Source organism: Polypterus senegalus, chromosome 15 (genome assembly GCF_016835505.1).
Source record: "Polypterus senegalus isolate Bchr_013 chromosome 15, ASM1683550v1, whole genome shotgun sequence".
NCBI classification, from domain to species: Eukaryota; Metazoa; Chordata; class Cladistia; order Polypteriformes; family Polypteridae; genus Polypterus; species Polypterus senegalus.
In genome coordinates this window covers 9,490,812-9,510,401 of record NC_053168.1, presented here as the reverse complement: position 1 = coordinate 9,510,401, position 19,590 = coordinate 9,490,812, and the positions used below count along the sequence as shown (strand labels likewise).

General features: G+C 38.1%; 1 protein-coding gene across 3 annotated transcripts in view; it reads left to right on the top strand.

The window, feature by feature from the left end:
• Positions 1–19,590, top strand: part of grb10b (growth factor receptor-bound protein 10b) — a 239,129-nt gene that overhangs the window by 200,784 nt on the left and 18,755 nt on the right. For all 3 annotated transcript variants that reach the window (XM_039737538.1, XM_039737540.1, XM_039737539.1), the window contains exons 9-11: positions 5,004–5,141; positions 13,286–13,396; positions 19,009–19,107. In XM_039737538.1, the coding sequence (XP_039593472.1) occupies positions 5,004–5,141; positions 13,286–13,396; positions 19,009–19,107 (348 nt within the window). The remainder of the gene's footprint in view (positions 1–5,003; positions 5,142–13,285; positions 13,397–19,008; positions 19,108–19,590) is intronic.

The following is a 19,590-nucleotide window of genomic DNA, read 5'->3' as shown; positions in this document are numbered from 1 at the left end:
AATGATTGGGTCTCCTGCAGTTTACATAATGTAATCTCAATACTGAGACAGTGTGTTCGGTTGTTACTATATAACCTATTATGCCTTGGACATTAATCAGTATCCTTATTGTAGTCTCTTTTCCTCAATTTTCTTCTACTTGCAATTGTATCTCAGCTTTGGATCAGCAAGGCATTCCTTTTCTCTTTAAATCTTTGTTCTTTGTAGATATTCCTGTTTCTTATAATGCAGCCCCATGTTACTGATATCTTCCAGTTCAAAGTTATTTATATAAAGACTATTTTGCTTTCTGGTGAAAACCGTGATTGAGTGTTAGTTGTTGTAATTTTCTGCTATTTTCCACTGATCCCAATGACAATGCATACACTTCCAGGATATTAACACATTCCCAATCTTTTGGTAGCTACCTAAGTGTAAGTGATAAATATCTACACTTATTTTGAAATTGTATTGTCCTTGTGGCACTCCATATTCCAGTTTGTTTCTCGGTTTCCTAGTGTGGTCATCTTTCTTTTCTTTTACATGTTTTATTATTGTGCTCCATTTGACTCCATGCAGGCAGAAGCATTAGCTTGTATTTTTAAGCCACTACATGCTTCACAGAGCAGCAGCACATCTCATTTTGAACTAGCCTAGATATGCGCACTCCACTCCAGACACTCCATTGGCTCCCTGTAGTCGCACACATCAAGTTCAAGTCAGTAATGTCTGCCCACAGGGCTGTCAGTGGTCCCAACGCCTACTTGTTTGGAGCCCCTGCTCCTTCCTGCCCACTCAGGTCTACTAATGAGCGGCATCTGGTGACAGCACCTCCGCATGGCATCAAATTTCAATCCAGATTCTTCATGTGTAGCCTCTTGCTGGTTCTGCTTGTAGCTGCTCGGCTGTTTTTGTAGTTAAGGTCAGGTTAATTAGTCTTGTGGTTTAATTGGTTAATTAGTTGCTTGCTTTTGAAGTCTAATGTGTTTTTAATTGTTTTTGGACAATTTTCGTAGCTTAGCCTCTTGGTAACATAAGTGCCCTAATTTAATGTTGATTCAGTTATGTGGATCTCATTTGTAAGTTGCTTTGGATAGAAGTGTGTGCTAAATTATACAATGTAATATTTAAGTGAATTAAACAGGAGATTTGTGATACCATCTTTGTCTCCTTTTGGAAGAACTCAGAATTAGTGTATGGAAGCTATCCCAAGAGCATGGCTTCCCTTCAGATTTTTTTTTTGGATATATCATTTATGAGTTTTAGGGAGCATTAAAAGAAATGCCTTAAAATCTGCTGCTTAGCTTTTTTTTCTGCCACTATATACAATCAATTCCATGTGTGTCAAGGACTTTTTAAATATTATTTTAAATATTTATTTAAATAAATAATTGTTTTATACTCTGTGTGCAATATTTGGTTATAGTAGTTTGTGTGCTTTCGTTAACTTTGTTTTTAAGTATGACATTCAGTTCAGTTTCATAGAGATGTGGCATCTATAATGTGAACTGATTGCCAGTGACATTTGCAATTTATACATATATCTAAGGTATTCTTGCATCCTTAAATCTCTCACTAATACAGTCATGCAATCATGTCATTAAATCATTAAATAGAAAAAGAGAGTAGCTGTTAGGAAGTGATTTATTATTATTTGTTACAAGTTTTGCGTTTAACAATATGACTTGCCTCCTCTTAATGCATTTTTATTCTTCCTTGTCCTTTGTCCAAAACTAGAGAGGAAAAGTAGTGTATGTCTTGCTAAACTGCCCCATGTATGTTCGCTCTACTGTGAGCGGGCACCGACAGATGGATGAATGTCTTGCCATTTTTAATCAAGTTCTGAGGATAAAAAGCAAATGAAGGGAAAGAGTTTTAGAAGTGACTTTTATTGATATTGAACAGTGATTAGATTTTAAATAGATTTTTTTTTTGTGATGTCATCAAATCATGACCATTCATGCAATATGCATTTCTTGTTTTTGCCACTGTTTTTTGGATTTTCAAATGTGATACAGAAGAAAATTATTTTAAGTATTTAATCCCCAACTGTTTCAGATTATATTCTTATACACACTGCAAATGCTATGCCAATTTAGAATTACAATGCTAATATCAAACAAGAATGATTCTAAAGTGTATGTTAGTCACACATGGTCTTTGCAGCAGTGTAAGAATAAACTATATTATCTGTCATTATTTCTGTCTACCTGTTCTACCAGGCATCATTGTATTGATTAATATGTAGTTAACTGGTGGTTTTTTTTCTTCTCTCAAGTGTACAAGTGTGAAGGAAATTCATCAGCTTTGGTGATATATACAACTCCTTAAGAAATGATTAATCTCTCTATTAAATGAAAACATATATACACACACACACAATAGAGAGATTAATCATATTTTTTAAGGAATTCAGCTGTCAAACTAGGACCCTTGTGTTAGTTGCATGGAATGGTCAAAGCACAGGAGCCATAGTTGGAGAGGTGGAAAGCAACATAAATGTCATTAGCTTTAGTGATCTTTTACTTTGCTAAAATAGCTTTGTTTCTTTGTGGTGGCTACAGTTTGTAGTATGTACTGTGCAGGGTATGTGGCTGGAATGGAACGGTTCATAAACTTTGCCCATTTTTATTATTTTGAGTTATTTTCCTTATTCTTTTTAATATTATAAAATAAAATATTTATAAAATTACAAAGGCCATTCTTGTTTTATGGAAATGCAGAATTTGGATTAATTTTAATTTCACTTGCTTATATTTTTTGCATGCATATTTTCCGTATTTTACTGTCTTCAACCCCTGACCACCTCCAGAAAATTAACCTGGCACCCATATGGGTAAAGTATATTTTTAAGATAAAAATGTGATTCTTGGACTAAACTCTAAATTTTAACAGTTTATGTTGAGACAAGAAAAAAAAGGATTTACATACTGTGTGCCTTTTGAAATACCAGAGACTTAATAAAATGTATTTATCAACACATTTATCATAGCCTAGCACAGCTACATTGGTTAAGGTTTAGTCAGCAACAAACATCCCCAATCAACATGTAACCTCATTTCAATCATCTGTTTCATAAAGAGTGGTGATGTGCTGTGTTGTACCCAATATTGAAAATCTATGTCTGTTTTTTTTTCTGGGAGAACTGCCTGGCAAAAGAGCCAGTTTTCAATGGGCGAAACTGGCCAAGGATAGGTGTGCCAAGCTTGTGGCATCATATTCAAAAAGACTTGAGGCTGGAATTGCTGCCAAAGGTGCATCGACAAAGTATTGAGCAAAGGCTGTGAATACTTATGGACATGTGATTTCTCAGTTTTTTTTTAAATTTTTAATAAATTTGCAAAAACCTCAAGTAAACTTTTTTCACGTTGTCATTATGGGGTGTTGTGTGTAGAATTCTGAGGAAAAAAATGAATTTAATCCATTTTGGAATAAGGCTGTAACATAAAAAAATGTGGAGAAAGTGATGCGCTGTGAATACTTTCTGGATGCACTGTACCATTTGTATCTTAAATGAATACTCCACCCTAAAATTTTTTTTATATGTTGCTTATCCTCCAGTTTGTAGTAATGGTTAAGGAAATTTTTTAATCATATTTTCATGGAGAACAGGCAATAACATTTCTGATAGATTGTGAGGCATTCACTGACAGCAGTAAAAAATATTTGAAAACACAATACTGTGTCAACAGCTTTCCTGTTTGTGGACTACTTTCATTTTTGTAAGTATTTATTTACTACTATTTTATTAATAGAAAGTACATATGATTTGTACGTTGTGAGTAGTCAACTAGATGACGTGACATACAGATTATGTGTCTGTCTTAAGTAACATTAGATATTTTCAAGTTGTTTTGATGCAGTATGCTGTTGTGCAGCGTTAGTCACCATTGACTCCTATCAGAAGTGTTAGGTCCATTCTCTATGAAACATGAGATTAATAATTTTTCTCAGCCATCATGACAAACTACATAATCTTTTAGTATTCAGTTAAGGTTTTTTTTTTTTTTTTGCAATAAATATTCTTAGTTAATTCATAATTTTGTTTTCAATTGAATACAGTGCTCTACTCCCCAACCAAGTGTCAAAATCTGTGTCTGTCTGTCATATAGTGTCAGTCTGTCTATTATGTAGTGTCTGTGTGTCTTCCTACCAAGATGGCATAGGTTAAGCCTTCTTTTCTTTAACACCTCATGATATCCAGTAACTTTCCACTCTTTATAAGATGATTAACTGCTCCCTGGCTGTTATTATGTTTATTTTGTATCTATGCCTTCATAAGCTCAGAAATTGATTTGCTAATTAGTACAGCCAATCAGAACTGACCAGTTTATTTGCTGCCTTTCTGCATATCTGCTGACATAAAATTAGCTTATGTATAACCACTGCAGTGTGACTTTGGTGATTATTTAAAGGGAAATCTACAACAATTAAAAAATCTACAACAATTAAATATGAGTTATTAAATATAGTATACAGTATCTGAGTCACAAGGAGTTGGTGAAGGGCTGTGTTAGTGTATACTGGAAAGGAAAAAAAGCTACAGGTTATTTCTGCACTGACAAGGCAAGAAGATGGACTCGATGATTCAGCTCTATAGCCTTCATCAGGTGTTTAATTCTGGGAAAGGAATACAGAGTTGAGGGAAGAAGAAAATGTCCAACATAGTATAGTCTCTTAGGAAGGGTTTTTAAAAGGAGACATGGTGGATCAGAGTTAGTTACAGCCAATGAAGTTACTGAAAGGCTGCATCAGTATGCATCTGCTAAGAGGGAAAAGCTTAAAAGGTTATTCCCATGATGTAAAAAGAAAGAAGATAAAAGATGCCATGTTTCAGCCATGTATAGCCTTGTATCAGGTATGTAACTCACAAGTCACTAGTTAAATATCCACATTAACATCTCAATATTTATGATCCACAAGTAAAAACTATGCCATGCATCTCCTCCTCCTATGACATCCTGAGACACGGTGCTTTTCAGAATTGTCTTCTCCTGATTTTATCATGTTCTGTTCCCCCCAAGAATCTTTTGAACTCCAGCAGCTGCCCTGAAATTCAGGGATTTCTTCACATTAAAGATATGAATCGAAGGTCCTGGAAGAAGATTTATATCTTTTTAAGAAGATCTGGAGTATACCTCTCTACAAAAGGCACGTCTAAGGTATGTTTAACTAAATCATTAGCATAAATAGATTGTCTGTGAGAATGCTTTAAACTTCAGCAAGTGGAGATAACATTGGTTAACACTACAGTCTCAAGGAGTTGAACAGCCTTGTTTAGTACAGAGAGTATTTTAAAAATCATTTTAAATTCGAAAATATCTAATGTATCTGTGGAAACTTCCTAAGTTTTGTATTCATAACAATTTCTTCTGAATGCTTTGAGATCACTTCAGATTTTTTTTCTTTGGCAGACACCTCCTGATACACCCGTATGAGAAAACCCCCGTATGTGACGTACCATTTGACTACTCTTAATGTCTGTCTATGGATGTTGTGCTTTTTGGGGCTTACTCCCATTTTCAGTCCACTAGATCAGAAAAAGCCCTTGTTTGTAATCCATTTTTGAACTGTTACTTTGTACAGGAAATTACACGCTTATCATAAACAGTAAACCAATAGGTGTCTTCAGCAAAAATAATCCAGAAGGACTTAGAAGTTGTGCAGGCTTCAGCTGACACCTTAGAAAAAATGGGGATTGGTAATATTGGCATGTTGAGTGTCATCTTATGTTATTTCAAAGTTGCTGATACTGAATTTGATAAAGTTTTGATTTAATTATTTACCAGTGGTCCTACCCTCCAAGAGTCACTCCCAGAAGGATAAACATGACACATTTCAAGCATAAGCTTGTGAGGTATCAGTTTAGACTATTTCAAGGTCAGTGGTTATGAATATGAGGTTATTTTTAATCCTTTATTTGGGATCTTTCAGAGGGTGAAAAATAAATTTCTCTTACAATCGAGAATATTGATTTTTAACATTTCATTTGAAGCATATTTTAATATCTTCTTGTTCTTCTTTTAATTATGTAATTTTTCCCCCTCATTAAATAAATACATCTCTCTATTATAAAAAAAATCTTGGGACGAGACAAGACTTTTTCCGGCAATGAAATGGGATCTTTTGAAGAGAGACAAGAGACACTTGAGATGGTCAAGTCACGTCATACGTACAACCTTTTTCAATGAAGACCACGGTCATCTAACCTTTCAGTTGTTGGAATGCTTTTGGCAGACACACTTCCTGTGCTCTCAGCTCTTAAAAAATTTATACGTTCTAGATGATTTCTGGAAAATAGGAAAGTAATTTTCAATCATCCCGTGAAGACTTTGTGCCAAGAGATTTAACCACACCTGGAAAAAGACTAAGTAGAATGTCATAAAGAATTCAAAAAAGATGGCGTGATACACATGCAGAGCAGGTTAGAGGTAATGGAAGTAGGAAAATTTGAAAGTCTCAAAAACATGATAGTAAAGATCACATTAACGCAAACAAACGAAAAATATTACTCCGTGAAATAATGGAACAGCGAAAAGAGATCTGTTATGTTTGAGGATGTCTGGGGGAGAAGATAGGCAAGGCAGTGAGACAAAAGGACAGCTGCTGTACAGGCTCTTTTGAGGCGCCTCACGAGATGCAGGTCACGCTGCACGGCAGCAGCAGCAAGCCAGCAGCTGATCGAGCAAAGATGAGGTAAAAAAACTACTTGTTTGCCATTCTATCACTGTTTAAGAGGGGTTTCGGAGGAGCGACTGCGTCTCCTTGGGGTGCGTTCAGCCTCCCTCTCCACATTGGCGCATAGCTCAGGCGGGGGCCGAGGAAGTGACATTTGGCGAGTGAAACGAGCAGGGGACAAAGCCCCCTAGTTTCTTATAAACACAACAAAAGGTACAGTGCACACTAATTCAGATTTTGTGGTATTATTTTTAAAAGGTATGGATGGAAATACTAGGATGATTAAGTACTTGCTTGTAAAAGTTTGGTGGGTTTTACAACCCTACTAACAAAAATACTACTTGGCTTCTTAATACATCAGTTTATTAGAAGAGACATGAAACTCCTAAGTACAGAAATTATTTCCATTCTTGCTGTCATGCTTTGGGGGCTGAGACTTTTAACAAGGTAAAAGTAACAAAACCACCAAACTCAATTCTTTTAAATAAAAGAACAAAGGGGAGACTGTCCATTCCATCTCATCAGGCAGAAATTGTGATTTGGAGACTTGAATTGAGTGTGTCTGCCAGTGGAATCAAAAACTGGGAGACTATAAGGTTAGTAGTAGCCTTTTTGTATTAGCAGTGAAAATATGTTCTGAACATATTTTTTTCCTCGGTGATTAACTTTATGGTAAAGAAAAGTATACTGTACTGATGTGAATGATTTCACATCCCTGTAAGGATATCAACATGAGGTAAAACCATAAAGCCATTTTCCACTAAATGTGCTGGGAAGTGGTGTACACTGAACTTAATGTTCTTTTCTGTTCTGGTCCTTTACCTATTGCCCCGATGCAGTTTTGTACAGAAGCAGGTTGGTGAGATGTTAGAAAAAAAAAAAATTGCTCTGTGCAACAATGCACTGTTTTGCAGCTTTTGCCAGTTTTGCATGGTGATGAACATCCCAGCATTCCCAAATCTCCTTAATATTTAGTGTTATCAAGAAGTTTAATGAGCTCTCCTTGTCTTCAGGTTACACTGCATGGTCCACCCTTTTTAACTTATAGCAAATATGTCCAGCATGGTCTTGTTAGCAGATACCCAAGTAAATGTGCTATATCCATTAATAATTAGGATTTGATTGAAGCATCATAAAACTTAATATTTAGACAATAAATGCATTACCATCACTTTTTAAGCATATTTTTTGTCAGGAGTATAGAAATAGAAAAGATCACCTCTGCACTTATGTCTGCATACCTAAGAAAACCATTTATTTCCATTCCAGGAAAAAATATATCTATGCAGTAGGATTTGGTCCCCTCCACTAAATAAGGTATTAAAAACCATGACCTTTTGGTGAAATACCTTAATGTCACACTGAAAAAATAAGAGAAATCCAACCTATAAATGAAGTAAATTTTATTCTGAGAAAAATAATTCTCAATGAAGAAATAATTATTTTTAACAAAATCACACATGCCACCATTATTGGCACCCCTGCATCTAGTCCTTTGTATAATCTCCCTTTGCCAGTAAAATAGCACTCTTCTCCCATTACATCTTATAAGGTTTGAGAATATCGAGCAGGTAATCTGAGACTAATCCTCTTATCAGAATCACTTCAGATCATTCAGGATCGAGACCCTCTCGTCTTTGACTCAGTCCCACAGGTTTTTTAGACATGTTTTGGATCATTGTCCTACTGCAAGATCCAATGACAACCCAGTTTTAATTTCTTGGAAGAGGCAGCCAGATTTAAATTTAACGTCTCCTAGGTTTTCATGGAATCCATAAAACTATGTACCCTAACAAGGTTTCCAGGGCAGAACTTCATAGAATGACCACCATATTTGGCAGTGGGAATTGGGTTCTTTTCAGTATAGACACCCTTCTTTTTATGCCAAACCCACTTTGAGTGTTTGTCGTCATAGAACTTAATTATCATTTCGTCTGACTATAGAACATGACTCCAGTCAAAGTTCCATTGGCATTTAGCAAATTCCAGACTCGCAACACGTATACAGGAACATTGCAATACCATCAGAATGAAAGACCCACTGTCTCTGATTTATACAAATGCAAATTCCACTGGACTTGTGTTTAACTGGCACACTGAAAGTAATATTCATGGCCAATGCCAAGAGTGCATGCTGAATCGTGGCTCTCTAATAAAAACGCCATTCACAGACACTTGGATTTGAACCCGGCATATGCAACCTTAAAAAGAAGGTGTTTATGACCAACACATTCTGGACCCCACCTTAATAATCCACACCACCCCTCACTCGCTATACAGTATATTGCATTTGATTCCTCTATGTCTAATTATTTCCCTCTGATGATGACACCTGGTAGGTTGTCAGAAGCTTAGTAATAAAAATAACTAGCAGGTGACATCATCCACGCTGATGTTACTAAACTACAAACACAGCACCCTGAGGCGCTTGTGCTAAATTCTGGAGACTTTAAGCATGTGACGCTGAACAAAACATTACCTGCCTTCTCTCAGTATGTGAATTGTAACACCTGGAGAAATAGGACTACTGATGTACTGTATGCAAACGTTAAAGACTCATACAGTGCCACCCCGCTGCCTGCGCTTGGGAAAGCAGATCATAACCTGGTTCTGCTTTAGCCTCACTACAAACCCAAGAGTGAGGGAGCGACCTACAACCACACGCTCGTTCAGGAAGTGGTCCCCTGAGGCAGAGCAGGCTCTGAGAGACTGGAACTACAGACTGGGATATCCTGCAGGGGTCACACAGTGAGAACATTGAGGAGATTGTTGACTGCACTACTGATTACATCAACTTCTGTATGGACATTGTAGTTCCAGTAAGAACAGTACGCTGCTATGCTAACAACAAGCCATGGATTACAAGTGACATCAAGGGCCTTTTGAACCAGAAGAGAAGGGCTTTTAAAGGCGGTGATCAGCATGAGGTCAAGCACGTGCTAAAGGAACTCCGAGTCCAGCTCAGGGCGGCGAAGGAGTAGTACAGGAGAAAGCTGGGGCAGAAGTTGCAGAATAACAGCATGAAGGAAGTGTGGGATGGGATGAAGATCATCACTGGCTGCAGCTCGAAGCGGGGTGCCATCATCGAGAGAGGCATGGAGAGAGCAAACCAGATAAACAACTTCTTTAACAGGTTTGACCACCTTAACTCACTCTCACCTCAGAGTACTGCACCCTCCACCCATCCTTCTGCTGATACCAGTATAGGAGCGAGTTTCCCCCCATCCACAATTAAAGCAGCCCAGGTAAGCACAGAGCTGAGGAGACTTCATGCCAGCAGAGCAGTGGGTCCAGATGGGAGTATCACCACGACTGCTGAAGGCCTGTGCGTTGGAGCTGGGGAGTCTTCTACAGCGCATCTTCAACCTGAGCCTGGAACAGGGCAGAGTGCTGAGGCTTTGGAAAACATCTTGTATCACCCCAGTCCCAAAGGTATCGCGTTCTAGTGAGCTGAGTGACTTCCGGCCTGTCACTCTGACGTCACATGTGATGAAGACCATGGAGCAGCTGTTGGTTCACCACCTGAGGCCATGCAGGTCCGCCAGTTCGCATACCAGGAGAAGGTGGGAGCGGAGGATGCCATCATCTATATGCTACACGATCCCTCTCCCACATGGACAGAGGCAGTGGTGCTGTAAGAATTATGCTTCTGGACTTCTCTAGCGCCTTCAACACCATCCAACCTCTGATCCTTAGGTTCAAGCGGAGGGATCATCCCACCTGGCAAACACTTCCTTATCATCACGGGGTATCAGAAGATGTGGCTCGTTTCCTGTCCTTTTAATACTAGAAGCAAGAAATCCCCACAGAGACACGTAACGCGGTTTCTCTCATACCATGTAATTTATGTCTAGCGGTACACATGGGACGAACATTAAAAACACTTGCAGCACATACGGTATACAGGAACATCACAATACAGTCAGAAGAAAAGGACCCATGGTTTCTGATTTACACACAATCAAGTTTGACTGGACACATTTAAGTGCAAGTAAAATACAGGGCTAATACTAAAAGTGGCAGAGAGCTGGCAGAATCATGGCTATCCAATAAAAACGTCATTAACAGACATTTGGACATTAACCCAGCATAAGCATGATTGAAAAGAAGCACATACAAATAAGATTTGTGACCGACACCCTCTATACCCTACCTCATCAATACCCCCAAAACCCCCACATCCATCTATCCTCCCCTCCTCATTTGCTATATATTGACTTGGGCTCCTGTAAGTCTAATCGTTTTCCTCTGATGAAGATTCCTGGTAGGAATCAAAAGCTTAGGAATAAAAAACTATTAAGATACATGATTTGTTTGCTCCCTTTGTGGATTTCCAGCTCAGACCTTCGCTTCCATATATTTATTTAGTAGCTGTTCCCTCCATCCGCGTAGTAATGAAACAAGACAAACTTTAAAAATTAATAAACAAAAAGGAAAAGTTATCGATAGCTTAGCGGAGGCAAGTTACACAAGTTACACTCCAAAGGCAGAGGTAGACTGACTCCCCACTCCTGATGTCACGCTTCCCCCTCTCCTCTTCCAAAGCCTCTGTCTTGGATTAGTGCAAATGCATCGCTCCTGTAAGCGAACTATGAAATCAGCTGGAATGTTCTAGCAAATTCTAGAAAAAAACCTGATCTAAATCTGTTAAGTAGTTCTCTCATGAAAAGCAGACAGACATGCAGACAGACAGATTTTTTTATATATACACTAGGCTGACCCGACTTTTAAGGCGACCGACTTTTAAGTTGACCACTTCTTAAGGCAATTCAATCTGTAGATCAATTTGATATTTTATACAAACTCATTCATTTGGTTATATTGCATTTGAGCGGTATTACTTTAATACTCGTAGTTTCTGTTATTTTTGTGATGAAATTTAAACTTTTTTTCTATATTGAGGTCGCTCTTTTGAACCCCCTGATATTTACTACGCGGTGAGGCATTTGTACTCCATCAACATTAATTATTTCCAGAGACAGCGCATCGCGCACAAAAGCAAGGGAACAATGGGAGCACCAGAACTCTGCTCACATCACGTCGCTTCGTACCGCAAGCTGCAAGTAGTCTTTTAAACTTTTAAAAGTAATCTTTTTCCTGGAAAAACGAAACTAGAAATCCCATCGTGCATTGCAAAATGGACGGGGTGTGTGTGAAACTCCGCGCCTGCGTAGCACTCACGGGACGGAAGGACACCCGACTGCTTTTATATAGAAGGATATACAGTATATATATACACACACACACACTCACCTAAAGGATTATTAGGACCACCATACTAATACGGTGTCTGACCCCCTTTCGCCTTCAGAACTGCCTTAATTCTACGTGGCATTGATTGAACAAGGTGCTGAAAGCATTCTTTACAAATGTTGGCCCATATTGATAGGATAGCATCTTGCAGTTGATGGAGATTTGTGGGATGCACATCCAGGGCACGAAGCTCCCGTTCCACTACATCCCAAAGATGCTCTATTGGGTTGAGATCTGGTGACTGTGGGGGCCATTTTAGTACAGTGAACTCATTGTCATGTTCAAGAAACCAATTTGAAATGATTCGAGCTTTGTGACGTGGTGCATTATCCTGCTGGAGGTAGCCATCAGAGGATGGGTACATGGTGGTCATGAAGGGATGGACATGGTCAGAAACAAAGGTCAGGTAGCCCGTGGCATTTAAACGATGTCCAATTGGCACTAAGGGGCCTAAAGTGTGCCAAGAAAACATCCCCCACACCATTACACCACCACTACCACCACCACCAGCCTGCACAGTGGTAACAAGGCATGATGGATCCATGTTCTCATTCTGTTTACGCCAAATTCTGACTCTACCATTTGAATGTCTCAACCGAAATCGAGACTCATCAGACCAGGCAACATTTTTCCAGTCTTCAACTGTCCAATTTTGTTGAGCTCGTGCAAATTGTAGCCTCTTTTTCCTATTTGTAGGGAAGATGAGTGGTACCCTGTGGGGTCTTCTGCTGTTGTAGCCCATCTGCCTCAAGGTTGTGTGTGTTGTGGCGTCACAAATGCTTTGCTGCATACCTCGGTTGTAACGAGTGGTTATTTCAGTCAAAGTTGCTCTTCTATCAGCTTGAATCAGTCGGCCCATTCTCCTCTGACCTCTAGCATCAACATGGCATTTTCGCCCACAGGACTGCCGCATACTGGATGTTTTTCCCTTTTCACACCATTCTTTGCAAACCCTAGAAATGGTTGTGCGTGAAAATCCCAGTAACTGAGCAGATTGTGAAATACTCAGACCGGCCCGTCTGGCACCAACAACCATGCCACGCTCAAAATTGCTTAAATCACCTTTCTTTCCCATTCTGACATTCTGTTTGGGGCTCAGGAGATTGTCTTGACCAGGACCACACCGCTAAATGCATTGAAGCAACTGCCATGTGATTGGTTGATTAGATAATTGCATTAATGAGAAATTGAACAGGTGTTCCTAATAATCTTTTAGGTGAGTATAGATAGAGAGAGAGAGAGAGAGATTTTGATTAAAAAGCCACATTTTTCCCTAGAGACAAATAAAGTTTTTAAATAATTAGTTTTTATTTTTATTGCAAAAATATTACAATTAAAAGCATTTGGTCTGAATCAAAGTGCATTTTTCTTACAGGAGCCAAGACATTTGCAATTAATAGCTGATCTTGAAGACAGTAACATCTTTTCTGTGGTAGCTGGGAAGAAGCTATATGGTACTCCAACTGACTTTGGCTTCTGTATTAAGGTTGGCTTTTCCTTTAATTATTCTTTATGTTGTCACATTTTATTGCTTTAATAATAGTTTGATAAGCTTCTCTTTAGCTGCACACATTCACAAATCAGTTTAGTATGTTCTAGTTAAATTGCACTTTCTGAATTTGTTTGGACAAAATAAAACCTGGAAATACAAACATAATTATTTGATCGTGTTCGTGATCCACCTGCAAGGCCCAGTACCAACCATGGGAAGCACACAAGCCCGTTATAGGGTACACACCTATGCAAAGGCAACACATTTTCTCAGAAAATGAGATCAGTTTTAATATGTTTGTATGTTTTCGGAGACCATACAGAGTCCAGCTAAAAGACACTTGAAAAACAAACTGGTGTCCAAGTGCTCCGAAACAATAACACCTAGCACTGTTGCCCATGCAGTTTTTAAAAAATGTGTTAAAAGTTAAATGTTTATTGTAGTTATGTGTATCTCAGTAGGATAACATCTAATAGCTGAGTTATCTGAGAGGAGAAAACCTAGACCATTAACTCTTAATGTTTGTTATATTATGAGATAATCTTTACTAAAGCCAAGATGAGCATTCATTTTTTTTGTGAAATTCTTAATTTACTATATATTGACTTAGCAGATCTTTATCCATTCTTGGTTTCATAATTTAGACGTTTTTCCCGGTGTCTTAATTAGTAGTACGTTAACTGTACTGGTGACTCGCAGTATCAAAAGGACTACTGATCCTAGTCGAATGTGATACCTGGAAAAAGTAAGTTAATGTATCAAAATATGAAATAAAATGCATTTTTCTTAATCATTTATATTGTATTAAAAACACACATACATTAATGATAATTCCCTGTGTTTCCTTACATTGCATGCTTTTATTCACACATTCTGGACATGCCCACATGCATAGTACACACGCAGTTTGATTCATGACAGACTCTCTGCATCTTCTCCTGAGTTATGTGATCAGATTCATGACAAGCACTCCTAACATCTGGTTGCTAAAACAGTTCTACAAGCGTGTTCCAGTATTTTTTGACCATTCCCATTTAAGGAAAGGTATTGTTTGCTGTGCAGTATGTCAAATGTATGTTTTTATTTGTACAATATACACCCACATGTACATTTAGTGTGATTCTGGGCATTTGGGGTTGTTGCATGAACTGCAGAGTAATACTTTATTATGGCTTAGTTAGGTGAGGGATGGATGTGTTTGGCTGGGTCACTGAATGACCTGCAACAAGAAGCATCTACTGCTTTGCTGCACTAGAAGGATTATAAAAAAAATAAGTAATGAAAAGGTTTGATGTCTTGCCTCATTCAAAACAAAAACTACCAGTTTTCTGAGTGGGACAAATAAAAACATCACAGTAAAGAACAGATAGTAAACATTCTAGCTTAATGCTTCAGTCTACAATGCACTCATTGTTCGTTTGTTTATTAAGATATTTGTTTTTGCATTCTATTTGGTTGTAGTTAAAATCATTGCATTTTGCAAGAAGTATATTAAGCTCATACCAAAGAGTAAATCTGTATATTTAACGGCCATTATTCCTAGTAATACGGTTTATAAAACAAGAGCGCATACAATGTCAGTGTTTAGTCAAATACTGAACTGTTTTATAAAAATGCAAACTAGTATTAAGAATATTATAGATTTCTTCACATAAACACTACTATAATAAAGAAGATAAAATAGCTGTTAACTGGGTGATAAAATGTCACAAGTACACACATTTATGCATGTCACATTTTGTATTTCGGTGGGAATAGTAAATTGTTCTTAATATGCTTCATTTAAAATAAAGATTTGCATCATCAGAGACTGGGGTACATTCTGAAATATTCAAATGTGTGTTTTTGCAAAGTAAGATAATTCAAGCACAAAGCACATGCCAATCCAGCTATAGTATCAGGTGCTCCTGTTTGGGAAGGTTGGTCGTAACCAGCTCACCTTTGAAAATAAAGGCTCTGTTGAGTGGCTTGAAGTGAAATCAGCTTTGTCATGGATACGTTTTTAAAAACGGATTCCAGTCAGTGCATTGAAAGTCCTGTGCGTTTTCCCCTCTGGTTGAGCATTTAACATATTGTTCAAACCTTGGAAGCACAGTTTTCAAATTGACATAATTAACATCACTGGCCACAATAAAGACCCCATCAGGGTATGCATTCTGTTGTTTGTTTATTATTGATAGCATGCACTCAAGTGCTGTATTAACATTAACCTCCAGTGGAATATACACAGCTATAATAACAGACATCTCCTGAGTTAGATAAAAAGGTCTGCATTTAACTTGTAAAAACTATTATCAGGTAGACACCGTTTGTCAATAATAACACTATCTGTACATCAGTTATTTGTGTACATACACAGACCACCTCCACAGCTCTTATCAGATTTGTTACTTCTATCGCTGATGTGGGTTGAAAGGCCCATTAGCTCAGTAGCTGAGTTTGGTACTTCTGGATGTAACCAAGTCTCTGTGATAACCATCACGCAAGACCTGATATTTGAGACGAAAAGACTGGTGAGCAGTGCTCCTCTTCTGAATTAAAACACCAGCTTGACATCCTTGTTTTTGCTTCCGCTCTCTCCCCCGCCTCCTTAGTCTGCCGTTGTGTATGATGATCCATTGGAGTCCCTGGTGCTCTAGTAATCCAATGCAAATCAATAATTGTAATGGATCAGATATAATGTGCCTGAGCTGCTTTCCCAATACACAATTAAAACAACAACCAGTTACAATTCCATTTAAGAGAGGTTCCAGCCACAACATCTAAGCACACTGCCAAACTTTGTGCTGGTTAAGTTTTGAGGTAAGGCAGTTATACTCACTAATGGCACCACAGAATTGCCGATGTATTGATTAGCACTCTGTACACACGATAGACATGACTGTAAATAAATTGAAAGCCACTAAATCATAAACGTATGTATGGGACTGGCTACTTAAAAGTGAGATGTTTGACCATCTGCTATGAGAAGCCTTAACTAGAAAGTATTAGATGTATTAGTAGATTTGAATAAACCCAATTAATTAGCAAGTTTCCACATAAAAACTCTCTACTTGTCACTGATATTTATTTTTAATCTATACTAATAAAAGGCAAAGCACTCACTGACTCACTCACTCACTGACTCATCACTAATTCTCCAACATCCCGTGTAGGTAGAAGGCTGAAATTTGGCAGGCTTATTCCTTACAGTTTACTTACAAAAGTTAAGCAGGTTTCATTTCGAAATTCTACACGTAACGGTCATAACAGTTGACACCGTCCGCCATGTTGAACTTTCTTATTTATGGCCCCATCTTCACGAAATTTGGTAGGCAGCTTCCCTGCGCTAACCGAAACCGATGTACGTACTTATTTCAATGGTATGATGCCACTGTCGGCCGCCATATTGAACTTTCCAACGTCACTAATTTTCCAACTTCCCGTGTAGGTAGAAGGCTGACCCCATCTTCACGAAATTTGGTAGGTGGCTTCCCTGCGCTAACCAAAACCGATGTACGTACTTAATTCAGTGGTATGATGCCACCGTCGGCCGCCATATTGAAGTTTCCAATGTCACTAATTCTCCAACTTCCTGTGTAGGTAGAAGGCTGAAATTTGGTACTTATTTTGGTGGTATGATGCCACTGTCGACCGCCATATTGAACTTTTCAACGGCCTTTGTTACTTATGGGCCCATCTTCAAGAAATTTGGCGCGCGGGTTCCCAACACTAACTGAATCCTACTTACGTACATATATACGTCCATAGCCTGCAGCTCAGTCACCGTGTGAGGTGGCGTTGGGTCCCCCATCCCACGTTGTTGGCTGCCTGCCTATATAAGGCCGTCCGTCGCTCCAGTCTCTTCATTCCCTGCCTTGCTTCACCACAGGATTCACGTCTCCCTGCTGATAACTACAGCCTTTTTATTTAATCCACGGCTTCGCCGCTGTTTTATTGTCCATTTATTACGATTATAGTTATTGTGTAGGTATTTTAGACTTGCTTTACATTGTTCAGGTACCCATTTCCTTTATCATTCCAACCGTACCCCCATTAACATGTCTGTCGTGGTGATCACCATCGATCAAAGAACTGTCACTTACCGAGTGGTTTCCATGCCTGGAGATGGCACCTACCTTTTCCATTCTCTTTGTTGCATATTGCACAGCCATATCAGGCTCACTCTTGATATCCGGAGGAACATTGTGTCTTATGTATTGAATGACTGGGACAGGTTCAAGGTGTGGACTGATGACGGTACAGGAGATAAGTAGACTACACAGGAGCACTAGAAGAGTGAAATGCTTAAGCCCTTCACCTATGGTTCTGCATGTGAGTTGATGGCTGCCGCTGAATTGTTCGGTTGTCGCTTTCAAGTGTACCGAAATGGCCAAATATTTTACACCTTTCGACAACTGCCAATGCCTCTTAAACATCTTAGACTCACAGGTGACGATTTCAGTAGTGGACACTTTGATGTTTATGAATGTTTAAACTCTCAAAAGCTGGATGTGAAGTTATCGATGAAACTGGTTGTATACTTACAACGCTTGACAGATGCCGAATGTCACTTCAACACAAGTCCTACAAATACTGTCGTAATTGAAACAAACCATGAAACTCAAACCGATTATGACAGCAGCAATCCAAGCTGTGAGATTTGAGACAAGATTACTGTTCACATGGCCGACTGTACGTTACATGCTCAAGAGTAAGCTCAGCGCACAGCTTCATCATATTACAACCGGAGGGCCAAACTCACAATGTGGTATACAAAGAGATCCTTAACAAATAATTATTGGTATATTTTCCCTCAGTTTAAAAAGGTTTAATTTTCTTCTTAATAAAAATTTTAAGGCAGTACTTGGCCGCTGTGAAGCACGGGTATTTTACTATCAATAATATAAGTACCAGATATCTTTTGTGAATGATTGCTCTGAAATTTCAGCTCCATGTTCGTGACACAGCCACTACTGTATACCACCATGTTCAATCTTAATGTTTAAAATTAAGTTAACATCAGTTGAGTTAATAAACATTATTAATATATTCACATTAAAACAAAGTAAGTTCTCTGACACAAAATATGACATTGAACTTGATTAAATTAACAATATTTTACTCACCTAAGAATGCATACAAACACAGAGTAGCTCTTGTATGTTGGGTCTTAGCCAACTTACTTTACAAATCAATACACACAACTTGTAACATCGACAAGTATCTAGTGGAAAAAGTAATTTAATTGAAGTCATCTTGACATTTCCAGGCAGATAACTGGGAACAGGGTGAAAGTATGGCAGTAGCAAAACTTGCACAAATTCAAATTTATGTGAACTGGCGGTGTCTCATAAAAATCTAAAAGTGAAGGAAAACAGTACAAGAATTTGAGTTGGCATAGTACAAGGTGATGTGTTTTTAAGCTATTGTCCAAGATGGGCTTCTCGTACTGACAAGGAGGAAAAATGCTTCTTCAGTGTGTTTGTATCTTGAGGCTTGTTGCATTCTTATAAAAAGGGTCAATGCATACTTTTCAAAAATCTATGTGACTGTGCATATAAAATCAGTGTATTTTCTGTTCATAGACGCTTGAGGCTTGGAATAAATACTACTTTCTCTTACAGCCTAATAAAACAAGGAATGAATCGAAAGAACTGAGACTTTTATGTGCTGACGATGAACAGAGCAGAACTTGCTGGATGACGGCTTTCAGACTTTTCAAAGTACTTAATTTCTTAAACATGTATTGAGTAAAATAGTAAATAGATTAAAATAGTAATAATCTGATGTTGAGGTCTGCAATTGAATAATAGTATTTGGTTCTGTACTGCATGAATGTTACATTTGTCATCTCTGCCCGAACCCCCTAGATCTTGTAACCCTATACAGACACCATCATTTATTTCAGATTTTTTTCTTTCTTTTTCAATGGCCTAAATGTCAACCTATAACTTTGTTAATAATGTCATAAGGGTAAGCTAAAACAAAAACTAATGAGTAAATAATGGTTTTCCTTGCCTTAAGTTCTAGTTATTATTGTTAATATATTTGATTATTGTGAAATAGCCTCATCTTTTTTTGTCTTGCTTGGTTTTGTTTTGCTCATATTTAGTTGTTGAAACCAATGAAATTGGTGTTAAGGGTAGAAAAGTAAACACAATTACTACCAATGTAAATTGATTCAAAACCTTAATGTTAGAGCAAGT